Here is a 25761-nt window from a genome sequence, read left to right on the forward strand (position 1 = left end):
GAGCCTGGAAAAGCAGGACAATAGGACTGAAAGAGTCATGAATTACACTCATTCATCTATAAATGTCAGTGGTATCAGAATTAAATGCTAGCATTGTTAACTACTTTGTTGCCAGTAATCACCAAGGAAGCAATTATTTGTAATTATTTATATGTTTGTTTCAAAGACTTTTTTCTTCTTCTTCCAAGGACCAACCAAAGTGTTATTTGTTTATTGCATTTCCACCCCAACCTTCTCCTGAATGCCTTCCTCTCCCCCCTCATGGGTTTTTTGTTTGTTTGTTTGTTTTGTATTCTTTGCTGATACAGTGGAATCTCAGTCTTCGAGCATCTCGGAAGCTGAACAATTCAGAACCTGAATGCCAAAAACCCAGAATTGCTTCCATTTTCGAACACACCTAGTAAGTCGAATGCCTTCTGCTGCATATTTTTCCATTTTTTCAATGGATTTTGCCGACCACCCATTGTCAAACGGTCTTCTGGAACAGAATACTTTCAAAAACCGAGGTTCCACTGTGAAATTAAGAAATACCTAGGCCATTTTACAGTGGAACTTCGGTTTTTGAAAGTATTCCATTCCGGCACAGCAGCAGCGGGAGGCTCCATTAGCTAAAGTGGTACCTCAGGTTAAGAACAGTTTCAGGTTAAGAATGGATCTCCAGAACAAATTAAGTTCTTAACCCAAGGTACCACTGTATACCAAAATCCTAAATCAGCTCTCTTCCCACATTCAAAAGTTTATAGCTGTCCTGGGTTGTTGTTGCTTTTTGCCAATCTGAGGCTGCACAAAGCAGTCTTGAGTCCTCAACTATCTAGGACAATAGTAGCCAATATCATTCCAGATGTTGTCGGATTGCAAGTCTCCTCAGCTCCAGCCAGCATGGCCAATTGTCAGGGATGATGGGAGTTATGATCCAACATCTAGAGAGCCCCACTTTGACTGCTCTGAGTAAGGCTGAAGAGACATCACCTTGCCAACAAAGGTCCGTATAGTAAAAGCTATGGTTTTCCCAGTAGTGATGTATGGAAGTGAAAGCTGGACCATAAAGAAGGCTGATCACCGAAGAATTGATGCTTTTGAATTATGGTGCTGATGGAGACTCTTGAGAGTCCCATGGACTGACTGCAAGAAGATCAAACCTATCCATTCTGAAGGAAATCAGCCCTGAGTGCTCACTGGAAGGACAGATCCTGAAGCTGAGACTCCAATACTTTGGCTACCTCATGAGAAGAGAAGACTCCCTGGAAAAGACCCTGATGGTGGGAAAGATGGAGGGCACAAGGAGAAGGAGACGACAGAGGACAAGATGGTTGGACAGTGTTGTTGAAGGTACTAACATGAGTCTGACCAAACTGCGGGAGGCAGTGGAAGATAGGAGTGCCTGGCGTGCTCTGGTCCATGGGGTCACGAAGAGTCGGACACGACTAAACGACTAAACAACAACAACAACACATTCCAAGCAACTTGTGATATCCATCTGCAGCATCTGCCATTAATTTCCCCTCCTGGATGGACAGCCCTCGCTGAATTAAGGGACAGCTTGGTTCAGCTATATTCAACTGTTTTAAACTTTCCCTGTTTACTAAGGTGGAAACAATTTGGCTACTGATGTACTTGTAACTAAATTGGGTAATGAGCAGAATTTCTTAGCTTTGTGCACTTTCTAATTAATGGAGTGTGCAAAAGTGGGAAGGTTTCTCGTTTCATTTTTTTAAAAAGCATCATGTGTTAAGGGGGGGGGGTAATAAAAAATCTTTTCACCCAGAACAAATCAAAGGTGCTCAAGGAGGCAAGAAAAACAAGCCGTGCATAGACTCCCGACACAAATATTTTTAGCTGAGGAAACATTAGTATTAACAGTTCACAGCAGTTTGGTAATTTACTTTCTCACTTGTTGAAACTGTTGTCTCATTATCAAGCTTAAAAAGTACTGTATTTTTCGCTCCATAAGGCACACCGGACCATAAGGCACACCTAGTTTTTAGGGGGGGAAATCAAGAAAAAAATCCATCCTGCTGGCTGTCTTGGCTTCCTCTTTAGCCGCGCACAACCTCTCCAGCCGGGAGAGGCTGCGCACGGCTTCGTTTTTAGCCACAGGGCTGGGGCTGGGGAAGCACGAGCTTCCCCCGACCCCAACCCTCAGAATAGGTCCGGGAGCGGCGGCAAGGTTGCAAAGCCTTTGGAGCGCAGCGCGAGTTCCTGCTGCACTCCAAAGGCTTCAGGCGGCTATCCCTGAAGCCTGGAGAGTGAGAGGGGTCGGTGCTCACTGACCCCTCTCACTCTCCAGGCTTCAGCGAAAGCAATGGGTAGCCTCCGGAGCACGGGGGGAGCACTCCCTCTGCGCTTTGGAGGCTTCGCGTTGCTATCGCTGAAGCCAAGGAGCCTGCATTCGCTCCATAGGATGCACACACATTTCCTCTTAATTTTTGGAGGGGGAAAAGTGTGTCCTATAGAGCGAAAAATACGGTAACCAATTTTAATTTGGGGTAAAATAATTTTATGGACTAAACCAGGTAGTCACACATATTAAGTGCTAACACAGCTTAAAGGTAAAGGTAAAGGTACCCCTGCCCGTACGGGCCAGTCTTGACAGACTCTGGGGTTGTGCGCCCATCTCACTTAAGAGGCCAGGGGCCAGCGCTGTCCTGAGACACTTCCGGGTCACGTGGCCAGCGTGACATCGCTGCTCTGGTGAGCCAGAGCCGCACACGGAAACGCCGTTTACCTTCCCGCTGGTAAGCGGTCCCTATTTATCTACTTGCACCCGGAGGTGCTTTCGAACTGCTAGGTTGGCAGGCGCTGGGACCGAGCAGTGGGAGCGCACCCCGCCGCAGGGATTCGAACCGCCGACCTTTTGATCGGCAAGTCCTAGGCGCTGAGGCTTTAACCCACAGCGCCACCTGCGTCCCTCTAACACAGCTTAGAAACCACCAATTCTCACAGGTTGTAGTGGGGACAATATATCCCACCCATATTAAAATAATAAGAATAGTTCTAACAACATCAGCGGACAATAGCAGGATTATGATTAGGAAAAGGTGACAGGTTCTCCGTCTCCTTCTTAAAGAATTCTTTCCAAAATGTGATTCACTGGGGGACCTAAACAATCCCAAGACATATAGGACTTAAAGTAAAAGCATCACTGAACTTCATAAAGGACAACAGGAAATAAGAAATGGTGTGTAAAATATATTTTTCATCTAAGAGGGCACATGTATACCTACTGGTTCTAAGCAACTCAGTTTCCAGATAAGTACAGACCTGCCCTAAAGATGTGTCTCTTGCGTACAGCTGAAGTGTTTATAGCTATATGTACTACTGTACGATGGCTTCTACGTATCATATCCCCCAATGCTAGGGGCCTCTAATACCCATAGAGATTCGGAGGTTGAGGTACAGGCTGCTCAACTGAGGGGAGAACCTTTTGTACTTTCTCCCATCTCCTATCTGCCAGAGGTTAGGGTTCTAACCTTGGACTCATAATATGGGTCCCAAAGAGCACCTCCAACCCAACAACCTCAGAGAAGCCAGTGGATACAGGCAAATACAGTGGTACCTCAGGTTACAGACGCTTCAGGTTACAGACGCTTCAGGTTACAGACTCCACTAACCCAGAAATAGTACCTCGGGTTAAGAACTTTGCTTCAGGATGAGAACAGAAATCGCACAGTGGCAGTGGGAGGCCCCATTAGCTAAAGTGGTGCTTCAGGTTAAGAACAGTTTCAGGTTAAGAACGGATCTCCAGAACGAATTAAGTTCTTAACCTGAGGTACCACTGTACCCTTTAGATCTTCATTGGCTCCCAGTACATTTCTGAGCACATTTCAAAGTGTTGGTGCTGACCTTTAAAGCCCTAAATGGCCTTGGTCCAGTATACCTGAAGGAGTGTCTCTACCCCCATTGTTCAGCCCAGACACTGAGATCCAGCGCCGAGGGCCTTCTGGTGGTTCCCTCGCTGCGAGAAGTGAGGTTACAGGGAACCAGGCAGAGGGCCTTCTCGGTAGTGGCGCCTGCCCTGTGGAATGCCCTCCCAGCAGATGTCAAGGCAATAAACAACTATTTTACTTTTAAAAGACAACTGAAGGCGGCCCTGTTTAGGGAAATTTTTAATGTCTGATGCTGTATTGTTTTTAATATTCAGTTGGAAGCTGCCCAGAGTGGCTGGGGAAACCCAGCCAGATGGGCGGGGTATAAATAAATTATTATTATTATTATTATTATTATTATTATTATTTAGTAAATAGAGCCAGCACCTCCCTCAGAAAGGTGGGGCCAGTTACAGAACAGGCTTCCAAAAGCCTACAAAAGATTTCAGATAGCTTCAGATGTCTGCAGAGGCAATGTTCCAATAGTTGCTATAGGACCCAGAGCTCCAGCTGGCAAGACCCACCAGAAGAGCTGTCCGTGGTGCTGAAAGCCCTCTGCTAAAGGGACATGACATGGGAACATAGGGTGCTGCTTTATATGGAGTCAATGTTGTATAGAATGACAAGCAGTGGCTCTCAAGTTTCAGACATGGAGCATTCCAGTCCTACCTGGAGATGCCAGGGATTGAACCCGGTACCTTCTGCATGCAAAGCAGGTGCTCTACCATTTAGCTATGGCCTGACTTGGCTTGCCCAGAAGAAAGTCGGACTGACCGTATTCACCACCTCCCCAAGCCCCAGGCTTCATGAAACATGATACTATGCTTCAAGTACCTCTTGCTGACTGTGCAACCTCACCCATTTTTATCCTGTTCCACTACAATAAGTGGCCTTTATTTTTTTACTCTTAACGGCGAAGCAACACAAAAAAGCCTTTTCCAGCATGGATTTAAGGTGTAAAAGTTACACCAGTTTAATTTCTGGGTGCCTGGTTGTCCTTTAAGATCAGGATCAGAAGCTGCAGTAAATTTTAAAAAACTGGCAATCTTTTGTAAAACTTTGTCCTAGCTTTGCCTAATTTTGACTCGCATTATTCTGACTTCCTTGCTGCTGTTAAGTCATGTCCTTTTAGTTATTTTTTAGCACATCTGGAAGTGATTGAATAACAAATCTATGAATGAAGTGCATCAGGAACATAAATAGTTCAAAAAAACCTTGCATTTTTAATCTTAAGGACCAAGGACAATGACACCCCTCCCTATTCCTTGCCGGGTGAACATTACAGTGGTACCTCAGGTTAAGTACTTAATTCGTTCTGGAGGTCCGTTCTTAACCTGAAACTATTCTTAACCTGAAGCACCACTTTAGCTAATAGGGGCTCCTGCTGCCGCCATGCCAACGGAGCACGATTTCTGTTCTCATCCTAAAACAAAGTTCTTAACCTGAAGCACTATTTCTGGGTTAGCGGAGTCTGTAACCTGAAGTGTATTTAACCTGAAGCATATGTAACCTGAGGTACCACTGTAAATGCATCTCATGGAAACGATAGGTGTATTATTCACAAATTCAGTTAAGTTCTCTCTCTCTCTCTCTCTCTCTCTCTCTCTCTCTATATATATATATATATATATCAAGATGGCCCAAATATAAAAGGTGGAATTCAGCTAACAAGCCTCAGCAGAAGTCCTGTGTAATGGGTCTCGCCTCCCCGCCTGCCCCCCAAATTGGATTGGAAGGGCTGGAAGAACTTTCAGAATAGCACACAGGAAGAGTGGAGAGGGGATCTTTCTGTCTGCCACACTATTCTTGCACAGGTGGAATGCTTGTATTCCACTCAAGTTGTATCCAGTTACTGAATGAAATAACCCAGACTTTTTCCACTTCTCTTTATTGTAGTAGTAAATGGATGGTGCAGGCTTAGTAGGGATTTTGCATAAGACATGAGACAGCCAGCAAAACAGTCTATCAAATTTTCTGAAATTTGACTCAATTTATGTTTTTAATGAAAATCGGGAGTGAAGGGCGGAAATTATACACCACACATTGCAAGCCTTCAAATTTATTGTCACTAATTCTGTAGCAAATTCTTACATCTCACCCCCTACAACAGCACCATCACTTACAGCAGGAATTATACACACAGACTGAGGACATACCCTTAGTGTAAAAAACAAAAAAAAAACACTGTAAAAAGAAAATAATGGAATTACAGGCAATACACCTTGTGAGTGGAAATTCCATGGATTGAACAGAACATTATAACTTAGTCTACATCTATGTGTTAGAAAGGAAATACCCATTGTAGAAATATCAAATCTTCTGACTGTACATTGTACATTGAAAAATTATGGGATTCATTTTAATAACGCAGGTTATTTCCTTTAGATATACAAGATTGGGAAGCCACTGTGCAGATATCGCTTGACTTCCAATTCAGTGCAATAATGTGCAACTAGAGGTATCCAAAGAAGGGCAGGCACCAGGAAGCCAGGCATACATTTGTAAATATAGTCTGCACTAGTGCTGTTTAAAAATAAAAATAAACAATTGCTACTCATATAGGAAGAGAGAATCAGCTTTCTGCTATCAAGACAAGTTATCGCCAAGAGTGCTATGCAATTATGACTCATTCAGTTTTGAGGTTAATGCAAAGAAACAAATGACGGCTTTCCTCATTGTGGAAATAATTTGGTAGAGCCGTTAAAAAGCTGCTCAGCAAAATAGGAAACTCAAGTATTTTATACTATTTTTAAAAGAACCAATTAATGTCCCATAAAAGGGGCTTCAAACTATTCTTAAATACTTCAAACCATGTATTTCCATAAAACTTTTTTTTTGGGGGGGGGGATAGGGAAAACAATGTGCCTGGTTCAGCCTACATTAAACAATTTCAAATCCTGAAGGAGATTTAAGGATATGCTTCATTTTCTCCCACTGAAATCAATGGGATTATTAGTATTTGTCGACCACTAATTGCTACAGGGGAATCGATGGCACAACTGCAGAATCATATGCACATTTACTCACAAGCAACTTCACTGTGTTCAGTGAAGGTTCTTAGGTTAACTGTGATTAGGATTCAAGCATTATTTCTTCCTCTCCTTCATTTATTTCCCATCTTTTTTCCAATATGGAACTGAAGGCAATGTAAGTATGGCTCCCACATGGTCACCCATCCAGGAACTGACTTAGAATCAGACCTCCATAGATTCACCAAGCTGGTGGCTCCCTGGGACATCAAAAACGCTAACCATAAGCTGGATCGTTCTCATTGTAGTTTTTTGTTTTAGCAGCCAAAATAATATCTAGCAGAAAATTAAATTAAATGATACATAGGAGTGGTTTCCGCCTTCCCTTCAGACACAGAGCGCTAGCACCATATATGAAATGATTTATAACTCCACAATGGCAGTACCTCTTTGTTTTTAGTGACTAAAACTTATTTCTCAAACCAAGTATGTTAATATGCAAACCAGTTTACAGTAGGCCTCACAGGACTTCCATTTGCTTCTCGTTTCTCAACATAAACTATGTTGAAATCAAATCAAATTGCAAAACTCCCACTGAAGTTGACAGAACAACCCCGACAGATTTTTGCAAGTTGGACCTGCGTGTTGACCAAAAGGGTGAGCTAACAGTGAGTCCCAACAGAGGCAAATGTGGACATCTCACGACGTATAGTACTGAAAGGGGAGAGTTCAAGCTCTGTAGTATATTCATTGTCATTATCATCACTTGTCACGGTGGAGGATTTCTGGATGCACTCGTCACAGCAGCAACAGCAACACTCCATAAAGGCTCGGCTGAATGGTTTGCAAAGACAGAAAAGGAGAACCGGAGTCACACAGGATTTGAAGAACAACAGAAACTGGCTAATAAGGTGCAGGAGGTCCATAGTCTGCTGAGACACCCCCGTGGACATGTAGGCAGTGACAATATTGCAGATGTTTTCAGGAATGATGCAGAAACCATATAAAATGGTCAGAGCCACGACTGTGCAGTTCATCTGGCTTTCCAGCTGAATTTGTCGCTTGTTTCCCCTCGTACAGGCCTTCTCCACCTTTCGGATTTTCCTTGCCGTCACCAAAGAGCAAGTAATGGTGAAGAGTGTAGGCAAACAGAAGTAGCAGCCAAAATACCACCAGAGCCTCGCGCCGTCGTACGTGAGGGCTAAAACGTAGATGGTGTCAGGCAAGTGGGGAGAGATCTTCACCACGCATCTTTCCACAGGAGGGCTCCCACTGGCTTCCGAGTTTTCCTTAGTCAATTGGCGCAGAACCACCTCAGGGAGCGCCAGCAACAGAGCCCCGACCCATATAACAGCCAGCTTGGCGGTTGTTGACGTACAGTTTTCTATCATCTCGTAATACATCTGCACATTCGTAGCAGCACGGAAACGGTCTATGCAGAGGGCACATAACGTGAAGGTAGTTACTCCAAGGGAAGCCACCTGGATAGGGAGAAATACAAAAGTGACTTTAAATATGAACAAGGACTTGAAATATGCACCTTAATAGAGAGCAGAGACAGCCTCTATGATGCACTCCAGACTTCAACTCCCATCAGTCTCAACTCGCAGGGCCTTCTCGGTAGTGGTGCTCGCCCTGTGGAACGCCCTCCCATCAGATGTCGAGGAAATAAACAACTATCTGACTTTTAGAAGACATCTGAAGGCAGCCCTGTTTAAGGGAGTTTTTCATGTCTGATGTTTTATTGTGATTTTAATTCTGTTGGGAGCTGCCCAGAGTGGCTGCCCATATGGGTGGGGTACACATAATAAGATCATCATCATCATCATCATCATCATCATCATAGCATGGCCAAGAGAGTATGGTATAATGGGAGTAGTAGTCCACTAACATCGGGAGGGCTCCACTTTGGCTACCCCTCACTTAAAGGCATACAATATTCAGCACTAGATTTCAAGATGGCTGCTAGCCTGACCCGCAAGCCAGTTATTTCTCTACTGTAGAAATATCTACCCTATCCATCAACAGGCACAATTAACACACATTAACATACAAACTACAACAGACTAACGCCAGAATCATCTAAGAGATCCTGGCAGAGTGCATCAGCTGGGGTATCGCATGGCAGGGCACTGTGGAGCCTCTGGCCTCCCTGAAACAGCCAGCCATGGCTTGTCACGACAATCTCTCAGCATGCAAGCAGCAACTACCGAGAGCCACTGTTCTGTTCCTGAGTGCGCCACTTCCTGCCCTTTGCTCTGGAGATTTATTGGGCTAGTGCGCTTTGTATTTGTCCCTGGCAGGTAAATGGAAACACGGTGCCCGAACCTCACTGCTAGCCTATGGTTACCAGATTCTTTTTCAATGAATCCAGGGACACTTTTTTTAGCCCTTCTTTCGCACCCTGTGAAACATAAATGCACAGAGTTTTTAAAAAAACTGGGCAATGGCTGGCCAGCCGCCACTCCCGAGCCTCCCCCAATCAGTCAAAACAAAAGGGGAAGGAAACAGAAGATCATGCAAGACACATCATATGCGCACAAGACACATCACAGGGGGACTTCCGGTGAGGAAAAATGGTGGGCGCCACGGCAGTGAGCAGCTCCTGAAGCCAGCCAGAGCCAACTGTGCTACTGGGCTGGCTCCAAGCTGCTGAGGCTGCCGCTGCCATGTTTCCCGGGAACAGATTTGCAAATCTGGGGACATTCCAGAGACAGAATTTGTCCAGGGACTGTCCCCGGGAACCAGGGACGTCTGGTAACCCTATGCTAGCCTGAACTTTTAGGTTCAGGAGACGCAAACTGCCTTTGCAGGCTGCCAGATGGTCACTGCGACGTGTTGGGGATTCTCGATACATTGCGTGACCGGAAATTCTAAAACCACTCTCGCAATTTGGTTTCAAGCGATATATTGATACACCACCCAGGCCTAGACCTTTTGCATGTGCTCTTATTGTTTCCGGTTTACTCTATGCAAATTTCCCATAGGTTTTAATACTGAAAGGTGGCTCTTCCAAAGGTTGTTTTTTTAAAAAATAAATCTCTGTCAAGATGCACTGGAGCTTTGAAGGAAGACAAACAGGAACTGCTAAAGATTTTTCTACTCCCCCTCCCCCAGAGGCTTGCCTTTATTATAAATTAGCCCAGTATCCACATAGCAGATCAGTTTTTTTTAAAAAAAAGAACACCCTTAAAATACTGGGCAGCTGACTGTAATTTTTTGCTTATTTAATGTTTGCTGAGATAATTAAGATTCTATAGCAGGCACATTTCAAAAGGAACGCAGATTCCCATCATAATTTTGAAATATTCTTGCTTATGTACATCTCATAAAAAGTTCCGCAAGGACAGAGTGTGTAATTATATGCAATTATAGAAATGTATCACACACATTGGCCTTCAGCATTTAATGGGCATATCTGATTGCTAAAAGTCAATATCCCTGCGAAATATGAGACACTTAGGATAAAACCTGGTAAACTCTAGCTCAACTGAGCAATTCTGATATTTCTTCTCAAGAATCATGGAGCCCTGCAATGAGAGACATGCTTAATTATGCCACAGCTGAAGAACTGTAAATATTATTTTTTGGGGGTAGACAAATCTATTAATTTGGTGAGTTAAACTGTCAAGGATGCGGTCGAAGGAAAAAGCTTAGCAAACACAAACCAAATGTGTAGTTTAATTGAGAAGGGGAAAACATATGCCCTCATTCTGAGGTAGTAAAACTTAGGTCAAAAGAATGGGCCAGGGCTAAAATAGCTAACAAATAAGTTGGTTGTGGTTTGTTTTTTTTACAACATCACAGAGCTACTAAAGCAGAAAAAAATAAGTCTTGTAACCTTGGCTTCAAAACCCGTACATTCTTAAGAGCATATTCCCATACATTTAACTATTAGCTCAACCGACATCAAGGCCAAGTTTCAATCATCTCTCATTTTCAGTCTCTGGGCTCTGAAACAGAAATTGCACAATTGCTTAAAACCTCACCGAGTAGTTCTTATGATAGAATGAGATTAATTTTTTTTAACCCACTTCAAAAGACACGTTGCGAGTGATATACCAGTGAGTTGATGTAAATGCTGAAGTACGTAACAACTATTGCTGTGCCCCTTATTAAAGTTTTGTGTGACAGTACAGAAAGTCTTATCAACTGCAGGTTTTTTTTAAAAAAACTGTATTAATACTTGTCATCATTACATTATATTGCATTTCTTTTTACAGTGGTACCTTGGGTTACATACGCTTCAGGTTACATACACTTCAGGTTACAGACTCCGCTAACCCAGAAATAGTGCTTCAGGTTAAGAACTTTGCTTCAGGATGAGAACAGAAAACGTGCTCCAGCGGCACGGCGGCAGTAGGAGGCCCCATTAGCTAAAGTGGTGCTTCAGGTTAAGAACAGTTTCAGGTTAAGAACGGACCACCGGAATAAATTAAGTACTTAACCCGAGGTACCACTGTATTGCTAAAGCAACAGAAACCGGCACCTTTGAATGCCTTATGTGCAGTGACTCCACCCACCTGCCTCAAACACAGCCTTGTAAATAAATCCACAGTAGTTATTAGCCTGCTGGCAGAAGAGGCAAGTTAGACGCTGCTCTCTTCTGCAATAGCCAGCTAGATTTCTAGGCTGGGAATAGAGAAGGCGCTCCCTCTCTTCTCTGCCGGCCCAATGTCCTGTATTGAATTCTTTCTTGCCTGTAACTCCTAAGATCACCCTAAGATCACTCCTAAGATCACCCTTGAAGACAAAGCTGCCCTAATATAGTCAGGATTCTGAAATGTCTAGCGCTGGATGAGAACAAGAGAAATGTTTCCTTAGAACACCCCTGACTCCCTTTGTTAGAGGGACAGAGGAATGTGGCAGAAAAGGTCTAGGACAGGGGTAGGCAACCTAAGGCCCGGGAGCCGGATGCGGCCCAATCGCCTTCTCAATCCGGCCTGTGGATGGTCCGGGAATCAGCGTGTTTTTACATGAGTAGAATGAGTCCTTTTAAATGCATTTCTGGGTTATTTGTGGGGCCTGCCTGGTGTTTTTACATGAGTAGAATGTGTGTTTTTATTTAAAATACATCTCTGGGTTATTAGTGGGGCATAGGAATTGGTTCATTTTTTTCTTCAAAATATAGTCCAGTCCACTACATGGTCTGAGGGACAGTGGACCAGCCCACAGCTGGAAAAGGTTGCTGACCCCTGGTCTAGGAATCCCCAAAGTTCCATATTTTTTTACAAAAACAAGGAAGACTGGTTTGCATCCAGTTGTTAACTATGGAGCTGTTACCTTGGCGGAATATAGTACAAGATTAGCACTCATCCCCATATTATTTGCAAACATTCTTTTGTGGAAGCAAAAAATGAGCACTAAACTTGCCCTGTCTTCCATTAGAGTCCCTGCAGTTAGGGAAACACCACGCAAACAGAATAAACTGCCATGTGAATGCAGCCTGGGTTCTTCAAGAAAGTTCACATAACTGTAAAATATCAACAAAATAAAACTGTGAATACACACACACACACACACACACACACGAGAATGAGATAGATTGGTCCACTCTTAAATTAGCATTTGTTCCAATGGTTTCTTTGGGAACTGACTATAGGCCAAGTGAAAATAGGAGACAGTTAGTTTATGAAAAGACAAAGTGGTTCATAATTTACACAAACAAAATAAATTGATTTAAACCTGGTTATTTCCAACCTTTTCAGACCTAAGACAAACAAGTGTTTGGGGGCCCATTTCTTAATTTTTTACCACATATTTACATGGTGACAAGCCAATGCCAACACCAGAACCCCCCCTGAATGCTGAGTGAAGGTGTCTGGGAGGCAGAAAAATTCAGGGAGGAAGGATGGAAAGGAAGGTCTTCCTCCTCTGAGGGAAAAGGAACAGTGGAGGTGTTGAAGCAAAGTGGCAAGTGAGATGAAATGGCCATTTGTTATTTTTATTATTATACTACTAGCAACAACAAGAACGATAAATACATTGGGAATTGAAAGGAAGGAGATAAGGGAAGAAGGGTGCTAGAGGAGGAAGAAGTGAATGTGAAAAGAGCAGGGAGGAGGAATGAAAGAATCTGGCAGTTTGAGGGTGGGAATAAGGTGCAAGCTGAGTGGGAAAGGAGAACAGGAGACGAAATTACAGGAGATTGGTAAGAAGCATGAGAGGAAGGGAAAATATAAAAGAAAAAGCTCGCTCTGGTTACAGTTTCTGGATCAGCAGCTTCTGACTAAAATGGAGTGTCACATTAGCTCCAGGGCAAATGTCTGCAGTTAAGCTTGAGGAAAGCTGCCCTATGGAACACCTTGCCTGTAAGGAAAATGCTGTGGCAAATTTGAAAGTAAATTTCCAAAGGTGGATTAGATATCAGTAGAAAGTGAAGTCAGTAACTGCCAGCTGATTATGCCAAAATCTACCTCCGTGCCAGTATTCTGTGACTGTGACCATTTTGTGAGCTGTGGGTCTTTTCAGCCCTCTCAACTCGGCCCTAGAGATAGAAGGGTTGAGGACCCCTCGTCTGCACTATGAATTGCCCCTTCCCAGTTCATTCGATATTGCATTTGTGTTAGACGTAGCCTCAAGAGCCAGTGTGGTGTAGTGGTTAAGAGCGGTGGACTCGTAATCTGGGGAACCGGGTTCGCTTCCCCGCTCCTCCACATGCAGCTGCTGGGTGACCTTGGGCTAGTCACACTTCTCTGAAGTCTCTCAGCCTCACTCACCTCACAGAGTGTTTGTTGTGGGGGAGGAAGGGAAAGGAGAATGTTAGCCGCTTTGAGACTCCCTAGGGTAGTGATAAAGTGGGATATCAAATCCAAACTCTTCTTCTTCTTCAAGAGTGTTGGAGCTGCTTTCCCATTAACAGAGATGTGATGCAACTTGCAGCTGTGTCTGTATGATACAACTATGTGGGGCGGACCATCTTTTCCACAGAATTGGCACGTAGCTTACACACAGCTGGAATGACATCTAAAGGGCACCTAAGACCAGGGATTCTGTTGGTGGGCTGGCTGCACGTAGATGTTTTGACCAACTTGCCAAGTTGGCGTCAGAAGTGGTACCGAGGTCTTACAAGCTGTTGGCATACAATCTCCTTCAAACTAGCATCATGATGCTGTTGGTACTGTTGCCTTGCTGTTTCTGTGCTACAGAAAAGGCAGGGGTACAGGATCTGTCTGCGTGTCAGAATGGGCCAGGTTCAATTCCCAGAATCCCCAGGTTAACGCTGGGAAAAGACCACCGTCTGAAACCCTAGAGAGATAACACTGAGGTAGATGGATAGCTGGTTGGACTCCTATGTACAGCTTCCAATGTTCCTTCTCAAATTTAAAGAGCAATCCTGCCATCCCCTACTGTGTAAACTCAGAAGGGAGCTTAATGCCAAGGCCAGCACAGGCAGAACTAATTCTGTAGCACAGAGATAACAAATGTAGCTTTTTTACTCCCCAAATATTGCTGACCTCTGTTTTCTGCCAAGTCTAAGACAAATCCCTTTCTGTTTTGAAATCTCAACATTCAGAGTTTAAGCTCGATACAAGTATTTGTGGATCACAAAGAGCCAGCTCCGGTGTTACTTTTTCCGCACTCACATCTTTTAAGATGCGGGGAGGGAACTGGGAAATGAACAGTGAGAGACACAAGCCTTTCTAATATCTGAATGATCAAAAACAAATCTTACCAGCTGGTCAAAAGCTTGGCTGGCAGAACACTGGAATGCTTGCCAGGAAGCAAGGATTTAAATGGAACTTCAGGCTTTTAAAGAAAATGTGGGACGTGGAATTAGCCAACTACATTAGCCGTGTACCTATCGATCTTATGACACACACGACTTGCCGACCTGAGCCGGAAACCCAATCCAATTTTCTCTGCCAAATTCGCTTTGAACCACTTCGACAAATACTTTAGTATCGTGGAGCACTGAGTAACTATGCTCCAGTCCTCCCCACACTGCAAAGGTGCCCTGAGTAGGAGACACAAAGCAATTAAAGTTAGAACATGGACTAAGGTAGTGCACTGCTTCTGTTTGTATAACTGGTTGCAAGGAATTGTCTGGAGGTGGTTGGAGGATGGACGGCGGCTAACAGATTGAGGTTGAATCCTGACAAGACAGAAGTACTGTTTTTGGGAGACAGGAGGTGGGCGGGTGTGGAGGACTCCCTGGTCCTGAATGGGGTAACTGTGCCCCTGAAGGACCAGGTGCACAGCCTGGGAGTCATTCTGGACTCACAGCTGTCCATGGAGGCACAGGTCAATTCTGTGTCCAGGGCAGCTGTTTATCAGCTCCATGCGGTACGCAGGCTGAGACCCTACCTGCCTGCAGACTGTCTCACCAGAGTGGTGCGTGCTCTGGTTATCTCCCGCTTGGACTACTGCAATGCACTCTACGTGGGGCTACCTTTGAAGGTGACCCGGGAACTACAACTAATCCAGAATGCGGCAGCTAGACTGGTGACTGGGAGCGGCTGCCGAGACCATGTAACACCAGTCTTGAAAGACCTACACTGGCTCGCAGTACGTTTCTGAGCACAATTCAAAGTGTTGGTGCTGACCTTTAAAGACCTAAACGGCCTCGGTCCAGTATACCTGAAGGAGCGTCTCCACCCCCCATCATTCTGCCTGGACACTGAGGTCCAGCTACGAGGGCCTTCTGGCGGTTCCCTCACTGTGAGAAGCCAAGTTACAAGGAACCAGGCAGAGGGCCTTCTCGGTAGTGGCACCTGCCCTGTGGAATGCCCTCCCACCAGTTTTCATAGAGAAAAACAACTACCAGACTTTTAGAAGACATCTGAAGGCAGCCCTGTTTAAGGAAGCTTTTAATCTTTAATAGGTTATTGTATTTTAATGTTCTGTTGGAAGCAACCCAGAGTGGCTGGGGAGGCTCAGCCAGATGGGAAGGGATATAAATAAATTATTATTATTATTATTATTATTATTATTATTATTATTATTATCATCATCATCATCATCCACTGCTTTAGATCCAAGAATAAGCATGCCTTTATAACTATCGCTATTTACCAGTAAAACAAATGGCCATTTTGTGACAGCCCAGGTGTGTGGAGGGAAGGCCAGTTTGTTGCAGAATTCTCTCCTCAAAACCCACTTGGACAAATCCATTTGGCCCTATCCAAGCAGTTCCAGCCCTTATCTTATAATGAGGCAATGGGATGTACAAGCTGATCTTGCCCCTCTCTGGAGAGTAGTAGGCTCCACCTCTCTGGAAGGGCTGGTTATTGAACCGAAGGTGCCTTACCTTTGCTTTAATTTCTGTGCAGCTAGGGAGACAGGCATGGAAGGGGACTCACCACTGAGCTAGAGGAAGGTGGCAGGCCTGTGTTGTTTGACCAGCAGGGCTCTCAATAAGATACTGGTGTGTCTCCCCGTGGAAAAAAGCAGCCTGACCCTTAGCCTTCTCAGAGTCTTCCGCCATCCACTGCAAGTCCCCCATGTCATGGTTCTCAATATCTCTGCATATCACAGAGGGAATGACCACACCATCCAGACTTAAAAAGCATGTGAATAATCCCTCAAAATGTATTGTACACCATGTGCGTTTGTTTATGTGGTATAGGGACTTTGAGGAGCCTTGAAAAGATAATAAGGAATGTACAGTGGTAAGGTAAAGGTAAAGGTAAAGGGACCCCTGACCATTAGGTCCAGTCGTGACCGACTCTGGGGTTGTGGAGCTCATCTCGCTTTACTGGCTGAGGGAGCTGGCGTACAGCTTTCGGGTCATGTGGCCAGCATGACTAAGCCTCTTCTGGCGAACCAGAGCAGCACACGGAAACACCGTTTACCTTCCCACTGGAGTGGTACCTATTTATCTTCTTGCACTCTGATGTGCTTTCGAACTGCTAGGTGGGCAGGATCAGGGACCGAGCAACGGGAGCTCACCCCATTGCGGGGATTCGAACCACCGACCTTCTGATCGGCAAGTCCCAGGTTCTGTGGTTTAACCCACAGCGCCACCCACATCCCATGACAGTGGTACCTCAGGTTAAAAACTTAATTCGTTCTGGAGGTCCGTTCTTAACCTGTAACTGTTCTTAACCTGAAGCACCACTTTAGCTAATGGGGCCTCCCACTGCCACCGTGCGATTTCTGTTCTCATCCTGAAGCAAAGTTCTTAACCCGAGGTACTATTTCTAGGTTAGCGGAGTCTGTAACCTGAAGCCTCTGTAACCTGAAGCCTCTGTAACCTGAGGTACCACTGTATTACAAAATCAAAGGGAAGGTGATGGTGGGACAAGAGTTTAATATAGATAGGACATTTTTGAGTACTTCTTCTACTATCAATTAAAATTTCCATGTGGCCAAGCTGAGAGTGTACTTTACACAGAGGTAAAGCATTTAACTCAAAAAGGCAGCCTATACTTTAAATTAAAAGATGCAGATTAAGAAAACAATACAGGCAGCGACCGTTTTAGGCGCTTCCAATATGTGCGTCCCACCAAACCTGGAAGTGACCCCAAAATGTCATAAAAGGGGTGGAAGACAGTGGGGGCAGGGGGGCAGAATGGGGTGTCCGCAGGCTTTTTCAGTGGCATTTCAAATATACACGATTTCCCATAAGCATGTGGTGCCTTGCAATGTGAACCTGTGTAAATTTGGAATTGCCTGTAATTGCAAAGAACATTTTAACAATATATAGCACAGAAAGATATATAAAATTTTATACTTTTTTTTGCATGTTCTCATTACTAATTATCTGCATACCGTATTTTTTGCTCTATAACACGCACCTGACCATAACACGCACATCGTTTTTAAAGGAGGAAAACAAGGGAAAAAACATTCTGAATGAAAGAGTGGATGTATCATTTTTGTGCTTCATGCTGTGGCCACAGACATGTGATCTGATGGTGAATTTGGGGTGACCCAATGCAAAAATCCTGAGAATCCCTGTGGATCCATGCTTTGTAACCACGTTTTTGCACCATTGCAGCCCCAGGCAACAGTGGGTGCGTGATTTTGGGGGGGCAGGCTATAGCCATGGACATGCTATGTGCTCTGATGGTGAATTTGGGCTGACCCAATGCAAAGATCCTGAGGATCCATGTGGATCCATGTTTTGTAACCACATTTTTGCACCATTGCAGCCCCAGGCAACAGTGGGTGCGTGATTTTTGGGGGGCAGGCTGTAGCCATGGACATGCTATGTGATCTGATGGTGAATTTGGGGTGACTGAATGCAAAGATCCTGAGGATCCATGTAGATCCATGCTTTTTAACCACGTTTTTGCACCATTGCAGCCCCAGGCAACAGTGGGTGTGTGGTTTTTGGGGGGCAGACTGTAGCCATGGACATGTTATGTGATCTGATGGTGAATTTGGGCTGACCCAATGCAAAGATCCTGAGGATCCATGTAGATCCATGCTTTCTAACCACGTTTTTGCACCATTGCAGCCCCAGGCAACAGTGGGTGCGTGATTTTTGGGGGGCAGGCTGTAGCCATGGACATGCTATGTGATCTGATGGTGAATTTGGGCTGACCCAATGCAAAGATCCTTAGGATCCAGGTGGATCCATGCTTTTTAACCACATTTTTGCACCATTGCAGCCCCAGGCAACAGTGGGTGCGTGATTTTTGGGGGGCAGGCTGTAGCCATGGACATGCTATGTGATCTGATGGTGAATTTGGGCTGACCCAATGCAAAGATCCTGAGGATCCAGGTGGATCCATGCTTTTTAACCACATTTTAAGTGGGGAGGGAAGGAAAAACACAGAAGGGACAAGGAGCAGGAGAGGGGTGTGCAGAGAAGCAGCTGGCTAAGAATGCAGGAGAGGGGTATAACGGGTTTAACCCACAGCACCACCCGCATCCATGGATCTACTCTACAGCAATTGATTGTAGGTTAAATGTTACATGTTGTTATTATTTTTTGGTTCTATTTCAGGCTGCAAGTTTCATTCCACAGGAATACTCCCAATGAAATCAAGGGCACACCTCCATAGAAAATGCATCAAGGCTGCAGCTATGAAAAGCAATTTCTTGCAGTCTCTTTCTAATTTACAATATATGCAAACTGTCTGAAGAACACAAACAATACGTTTTCCAAACAGCATGGTCATTTTCCTTGGTATGCACAATTTAAACTGTAGACAATTTTCAGTTGTTTTGTTTTTAAGCAGACTTCCCATTACACCACTAACAAAAGAGATATCAAATGAAAAATTCAAATACAACATATGAATAATACTGTTTCCATAGTAAATTAAAGTTTGGGAATAAATTCAGGAGAAAACACTAGAAATTAAATAGCTGCTTTCCATTGTGTGGGGTTTTTTTATTAGCTAAAGGCAAATTAACATAAAATTGGATTTTAAGTCTTTAAAGAAAATTCCTCTCACAGCAAAATGCTTTTGTTTATGGTCCAGAGACTTTACAAAACTAATGCAAAAGAATAGACCACACCCAAATATTCCTAACAACTTGTCCCCGGTGGAGCTTAGAGATTCATACTGGAAACATGCCAGAAGCCCAAGGCCTTAATAAATCTTCATGATTTTGTGGCATGAAACGAACATGAAATCCATAATTTATTTGGCATGAATACTGCAGAGGTTGGGGCAAGCTTGGTTAAACTCTTCATAAATCTTTGTTTAGACCTTCGAAAACATTGCATGGCTGCATTTTAGTAGTCTACTCCTTAATAAGAAATGATTCGGGCTGACTGATATAAAGATTTGAGTGTGGTTCTCACCACAAAGCTTCTCCCCTTCAGCCAGCACCCATGACATACTGGTAATGAATGGATCTTTTGAGCATATAGATAAGATGAGAGTTCAGGTGATCGTGCCTACCAGCCTTCTGTTTCCTTCAAGGCCACCGGTGATGCTTGGGTGGGAAGCATTCAGGTGACTGAGCCCACCTACATGATAAAAATATCCATATATTACTGATGACATGGGAACTAGCCGGAAGGGAGAAATGGCAATCATACCTCAAAGATGAAATACGGGTTGGACTTCAGAGAACAACTCTGAAGGATGAGAAGTACTTGGCTCAACAGTTAAATTGCCAGCGATAACCCAATTGCTTCACCTGCACAGGAGCATGCAGCAACATGAGCATGGGTTAAGCAACAGTGCGCTAGGTTACTGCCTTTGTACACTCTGGAGGCTATAGAACATAGGTCATTCATGGGAGTTTTCTCTGAATGAACACCGATCTCTCCCACAAAGCGGGATGGGAACCTCGCTTACTTAAGAGGGTCAAAGCTGGCAATTTGTCCAGCCTCTATTCACTTACAACATCAGACAGTCTCTTAAATCAGGTGGCTCAGAAACACTGCACCAAGTATACCAGATTCATGGGGAAACTCCAATACAGGCTTCCTCAACCTCGCCCCTCCAGCTGTTTTGGGACTACAACTCCCATGATCCCTAGCTATCAGGACCAGTGGTCAGGGATGATGGGAATTGTAGTCTCAAAACATCTGGAGGGCCGAGGTTGAGGAAGCCTGTTCTAATACCTAAATGGGGCGCAGTAAGCCCAGTTCTGCTTTAGCATGGGGTTTTCCCCCCAAACCAGCTTTAGAAAACAGAGGACAAAGAGGGAAATGTTGTAATTAAGAATGATACAGAGGAAGTGAATGGGAAAAGATAGTTTACTCTCTTCTGTAATGTCGATCATCCAATAAATATTTATTGGCAGTAGGGTCAGGACAGGTAAATAAGGTACTTGTCATCCAACATAAACAGTTGGCTTCATATCCATTGGTTTCCTGGAAATAATTGGTTGGACATGGCTGGAAACAGAATGATATGATATGAGTCCTCAGCATGATCCATTGGGACTTTTCTTAGAGATGGAAAACTTGCAACTCTCCAGACACTGCTCAGCTACAACTTCCATCATCCTTCACCACTGGTCTTGTTGGCTGGGTTGATGGGAGCTGGAATTCAATAACATCTGAAGGGCTACAGGTTCCCCCATCCATATCTTACAATCTTAATAACCTAAATGCACCTTTAAAATAAAAAAAGCAAAACACTGACTTGTAAGGAACAGGGGAGAGTTCGCCCACATCGTTGCAGGTTTACAATTTCATGCCACTCATTTAAACAATCTCTATGCTGCTTTTCAGGATCACAGATCCTCCCAGAATTGGCTTACAGTGAAGAAACCACAACAAAACCAAACGTAGCGACTACACAGTTAAAATCCAGATATGGATTTCATTGACGATTGCCTGACAATGACTAGACCTACAGTAAAGGAACACTGGCAGGTGTTATTGGGACATCTAACTTTATAAACAGCTCTGGTTCCACAGTGAAAAGGGATACATTTATTCAATACAGCTGTGTTGTATGAGGAGTGATGCAGTTTAGGGCTATACCCTAAAGGAGAGCATTTATACGTCACAAATCAAAGCTGTGGTTGTTGGGCAATGCATTTTCATGCCGGTGCGCCTCCCAGTACAACAGGATTGGGAAGAAAGAGAGAAAGTTCACACCCACTCTTCCATCCTCATGCCAGTCAGATTTAAATACAATTCAATGAATAGTTTCATGCTTAACAAACAGGACCTCCTTCTTAAAATATAATGAGAAGTGTGTGTGTTTTTATCTTTACTTACCCCACTGCTGTTAGTTAAATGGATATTGTCTTTCTCTCACACACAGAGTAGTATAGCCTGCCAGAATAACTCTATAGCACTATCAGCCAGCTTTAGTGTGTGTGTGGTGTGTGTGCGCACACCCCAGTAAATAAATAAAACAGACAACCTGAATGGTGGCAGGATTCTGGCCAGCTGGCTGAAGGCCTGGCAGAGTATCTGTGCTCTTGCCAAAAAGCAAGGATTTAAGTGGAACCTGAGGCATTTAAAGAAAAGAAGACAGAAGCGTGGTATTTGGAACTAACCAGTTACATTAATAATGCATCCATCAGTTTGATGGTTTTCTGACTATCAAGCCACATCCTTCAACCCATTACTTTCCAACTCGAGAATGAAAATATTTTTCATCTTCTGCAGTAAATCTGGCAAGAGTTATAGGCAACTTCTCTCCCCACACCACACTATGCGTGGTTTCTTGAGCATCAAGTACTTTCATATATAGTTGATGCACACATGTGAATACATGCATGTATTTGAATTAGATGTACCCTGATTCTATGTTCCTTTTTATTGTGAGTGCAGGATTGGCATCCTTCAACCGTGTGGTTTGTTTTGGTAGCCCGGTCCATCAATTAAGGTGGAATATTTAGATTTAAGCCTATTAAACACCGATCTAAATGTATTTATGTGGGGAGTCAGTTCAACTTAAAGCCGTAAAACATATATTTCCAAGTAAGGTTTATTTGAACCACTTCGAATCTGCTTTTGAAATCAAATTGCAGGGGGTGCACAGTCCAAAAATTGTTATCCCATCTTCCAAACACAGCTTGGCTTACTAAATGTGCTAAGCAAGCACAGGTAGCAATCCTTACATGCAGCAGAGAAGGAAGCCCCCATGCACGAGGATCAGAGCCAACTTCAATCGACTTACATTCACATCATGAGCTTACAATCAAGGTGCTGACCTCACTGAAGTCAACAGGACTACAGCAACTCAAAACATAAATACTCTCGCTGAACTAGTCAAAGGTGGGTGGAAGAATTATGAAGCCGCTAAGCACCACCTGAGTCAAATAAATAAGCAAGCGGAAATATTTCACGTCTCCAAATGAACATGACAACATCCAACCATTAGGTTATGAAGAACAACTGATGGGAGTGAACAGAACGTTCTTGGAAGAAGTCTCACCCCAGGAGAGGGATAATTCTTAACTAACTGTCAGCAAAAATGGGAGATCAAAGAGCAACAGGACAAGTGATTCCAGTCCGCGAAAGCCATTATGAGATTACAGGTTATTGCATTCATTGTGCTTACCTCGATGTAAGGTACAATTTTGCAGGAGAAATCATCCAGCAGCCACTTTTTGGTGAGCTCTTGAAAGATTACCAAAGGCAAGCAGAAAAAAATGATGAGAAAATCCCAGAAGGCTAGGTTGGCCAGCAAGGAGTTGGAGATGCTTCTCATGTAGTAGTTGTGGCACACGATGCACATCACTGCCATGTTGCCCATTATCCCAATGCCAAAGATCACTATCGACAGGCACATGACTGCGTAGGCACCATATGATTCCTCAGTCAACGGGTAGAAAGGGTTCTTGACCCGGGCTGGTCGGAATGTACCATTCCTGAAAGAGCCAGCTGTGGATCCATTCAAAGGCAACGCCTGGGGGAAATCATTTTCTGGCCCAGGAGAAGGAGTCATCTGGCTGTCCAATGAGTCACTGAAGTTCCTTACAAGACTATCCGTGAGAGCCTTGACTTCTCCTGCTCTCCCTCTGTCCTGGGGCTGCCCAGCTCCCCTCTTGCTTCTTACATGCCTTTTGGAACGAATGCTTCCTGGGTCTCTACTGCTTTCTTTCTTCTGTACCTGTGCCCCAGGGAGATCAGAGTATCTCCCAACCTCCAAGACTACAGAAAGGTCTTTATTCAGCTGGCTCTCGCCACCTCCTTCCAAAGGGCCATCAGAATGATGTGTGGCTTTCATCGGGTGAGTTCTTTGTTGGCCAGTTTGTGCTGCAGTCCAGCCCCTGGCACGATCATAATTCTCCAAGGGACCCCAGTCCCCCGAATCTCTAGTTGTAGCCTTGGATCTGGCTAAATGCCCTTTCTGAAGGGAAGCCTGAGCAACGCTCCCCAAAGGGATGCCACCCATAGTCCTGGGTGCCACCACTCGCCAGGGCAGTAGAGTGGCCGCCTGGCACCACGATCCACACTCCCTGCCCTTTCTGCCAACATCAAGGCCATCTCCTTTCACTGGCACCTGGGGCGATGCTCCATGAGCAAAGGCAGACAGGGCGCCCAGGAGCCAAGCCAAGCCAAGGGGTGTCGTCTTGACAAGCTGCATGGTTTAGGGTAGGAGCTGGGTGCCCTCCAGTGCTCCTTTAGTAACACCCACTGCCCAAGCTGGTGGAGCTGCCAGTCACACCCATTTCACCCATAACCTGGACCCAGGACTCCTTTCCAGTCCCAGCAACGCTCAGATGGGCACCACTGCCATGGTAAGAGAACAAGGGTCTAGAAAAACAGCACTGAGCTGACCTGAAAAAAAATGATCCGGAGAATGGTGGATAACAAACTATAAGGTTCCTTCGTTTGCACAGGCTTCAAGTTCGACTCATGTCCTCAGCAAACGTATCCACGATTTGGAGACAGAGAAGAGCCCAACCTCACCCAGGAAAATAAAAGAAAGAAATCTCCTTGCCCAGGAGAGAGGGGTGTATGTGTGTTTTTCCACCCCCTCCTGCAGCCTCTCGGGACAGGTCTTCAAAAGTTGCATCAACCCCGATCGCGAATGGAGACTGCAAGCGCAGACGGTCCTGCTGGACCCGCGCACGGAAAGCCACCCGGCGCTCCGCCTTTCCCAGCGACGGTTGCCTGGGGGCGTTTTGCTCGCGCCCTCCCGAGATCGCCCTCAGCCGCTGGCCCGCCGTCGGGGCGCGATCCCCGGGGGGAAGCAGCGAGCCAAGCGCTCCATCGTCGCCGCTCCCAGCGGATGGCACACACGAGTGGGTCGCCTGCGCGCGCGCGCGCGATCAAGGCGCTCCGTGCGCCTGGGAAGGAGGAGAAGCCCAAGGGCTGCGCCGGCGAAGGAGCCGAGGCGGAGCTGCGGCGGCCACCGAACGAAGCATTTCAGAAGAAGAAGAACAATGAAACGAGAGCGGCTTCCCGCCCCACCGGCGCCCGCAAAGTTGCCTCGGGTAGCGGCGCCAAGTTGGCTGGCAGCGGCGCCCACAGCAACGTGTTGCTGCTGCCTCCAGTCTAAGCGGCTGGGCGGATGGAGAGGAAGAGACCCGCCGCCGCTGCTGCTGTCCGTGCGCGGCTCTGGGAAGCCTGTGAGGGAGACGCTGCTCGGCTCGGCTTTCTTAGCTTGGGCTCTTCCCTCTCTCTCTCTCTCCCCGCCTCCGGGCTACCAGGCGCGAGCGCACGGCTTCCCCTGGCGGCTTACGCTCTCCTCTGCCGAGCGCTCACGCGAGCTCCCCTTCCTTACGCGCTTTGTGGCGGCTTCTGTAGGGAGAAGAGAGAAGGGGGGGGCCAGGAAAAGAGAGGCGGGCGGCAGTGCGCACGCGCCTCTCCCCCAGGGGTCCGGGGCGAGCGGCGTTTGTCCCTCTGGCCCCAGATCCTGAGAGGAGCGAGCCAGAGGCGCCTCGCGGGCGTTTCTCTTCATGGCGCCTATTTCTCTCCCTCTCTCTCTCTCGGGCGGATGCTGTCCTGGGAACAGGGATGAAGATGACATGTAGACATAGGACATTCGACCCCCTCCCCCATAAAATATTTGAGGAGGCTGCCCATGGGCTTAGCCAGGAGGCAGGTGCCCCCCAAATCAAGTAAATAAATAGAAATACTTAGCTAACTGACCAATTGCGTCACAGAAAACTCAGTTCTACACCCCCCCAACATAAGAACTGCTATCCAAAATAGGTCATCACCCAGTGCTTTTTTTTCTTTTAAAAATGTTTAGGGGTACTCTCATTTTCCTACTAAACCACAGAGCCCAGGACTTGCTGATCAGAAGGTCGCGGTTCGAATCCCCGCGACGGGGTGAGCTCCCGTTGCTCGATCCCTGCTCCTGCCAACCTAGCAGTTGGAACGCACGTCAAAGTGCAAGTAGATAAATAGGTACTGTTCCGGTGGGAAGGTAAACGGCATTTCCGTGCGCTGCTCTGGTTCACCAGAAGCGGCTTAGTCATGCTGGCCACATGACCTGGAAGCTGTACGCCGGCTCCCTTGGCCAATAAAGCGAGATGAGCGCCGCAACCCCAGAGTCGGTCACGACTGGACCTAATGGTCAGGGGTCCCTTTACCTTTTACATTTTTCTACTCATATTGAAATACTGCCCCGCAATGAGGCCAAACTTAGATTCAC

At 45.5% G+C, this 25761-nt stretch overlaps 1 protein-coding gene and 1 long non-coding RNA gene across 2 annotated transcripts in view; one reads left to right on the top strand and one right to left on the bottom strand.

The window, feature by feature from the left end:
- LOC307226059 overlaps positions 1-25761 on the top strand; it is a 116738-nt gene that overhangs the window by 75439 nt on the left and 15538 nt on the right. The window lies entirely within an intron of this gene.
- On the bottom strand, positions 5910-24294 carry GPR37 (G protein-coupled receptor 37). The gene is made up of 2 exons (XM_079994227.1): positions 22714-24294; positions 5910-8316 (listed from the first exon to the last, which is right to left on the bottom strand). Exons 1-2 carry the CDS (start codon positions 23740-23742, stop codon positions 7498-7500), a joined length of 1848 nt encoding a protein of 615 aa, XP_079850353.1. The 5' UTR covers positions 23743-24294; the 3' UTR covers positions 5910-7497.

Source organism: Podarcis cretensis (genome assembly GCF_951804945.1).
Source record: "Podarcis cretensis genome assembly, chromosome: 10".
NCBI classification, from domain to species: Eukaryota; Metazoa; Chordata; class Lepidosauria; order Squamata; family Lacertidae; genus Podarcis; species Podarcis cretensis.

What these genes read in the sequence shown, in the direction of transcription:
- GPR37 (XM_079994227.1), bottom strand. Translation starts at nt 23,742, where the DNA reads ATGCAGCTTGTCAAGACGACACCCCTTGGCTTGGCTTGGCTCCTGGGC. An exon ending in AAATTGTACCTTACATCGAG is followed by an intron (nt 8,317 to 22,713) that starts GTAAGCACAATG and finishes CTCCCTATCCAG; the next exon opens with GTGGCTTCCCTTGGAGTAAC.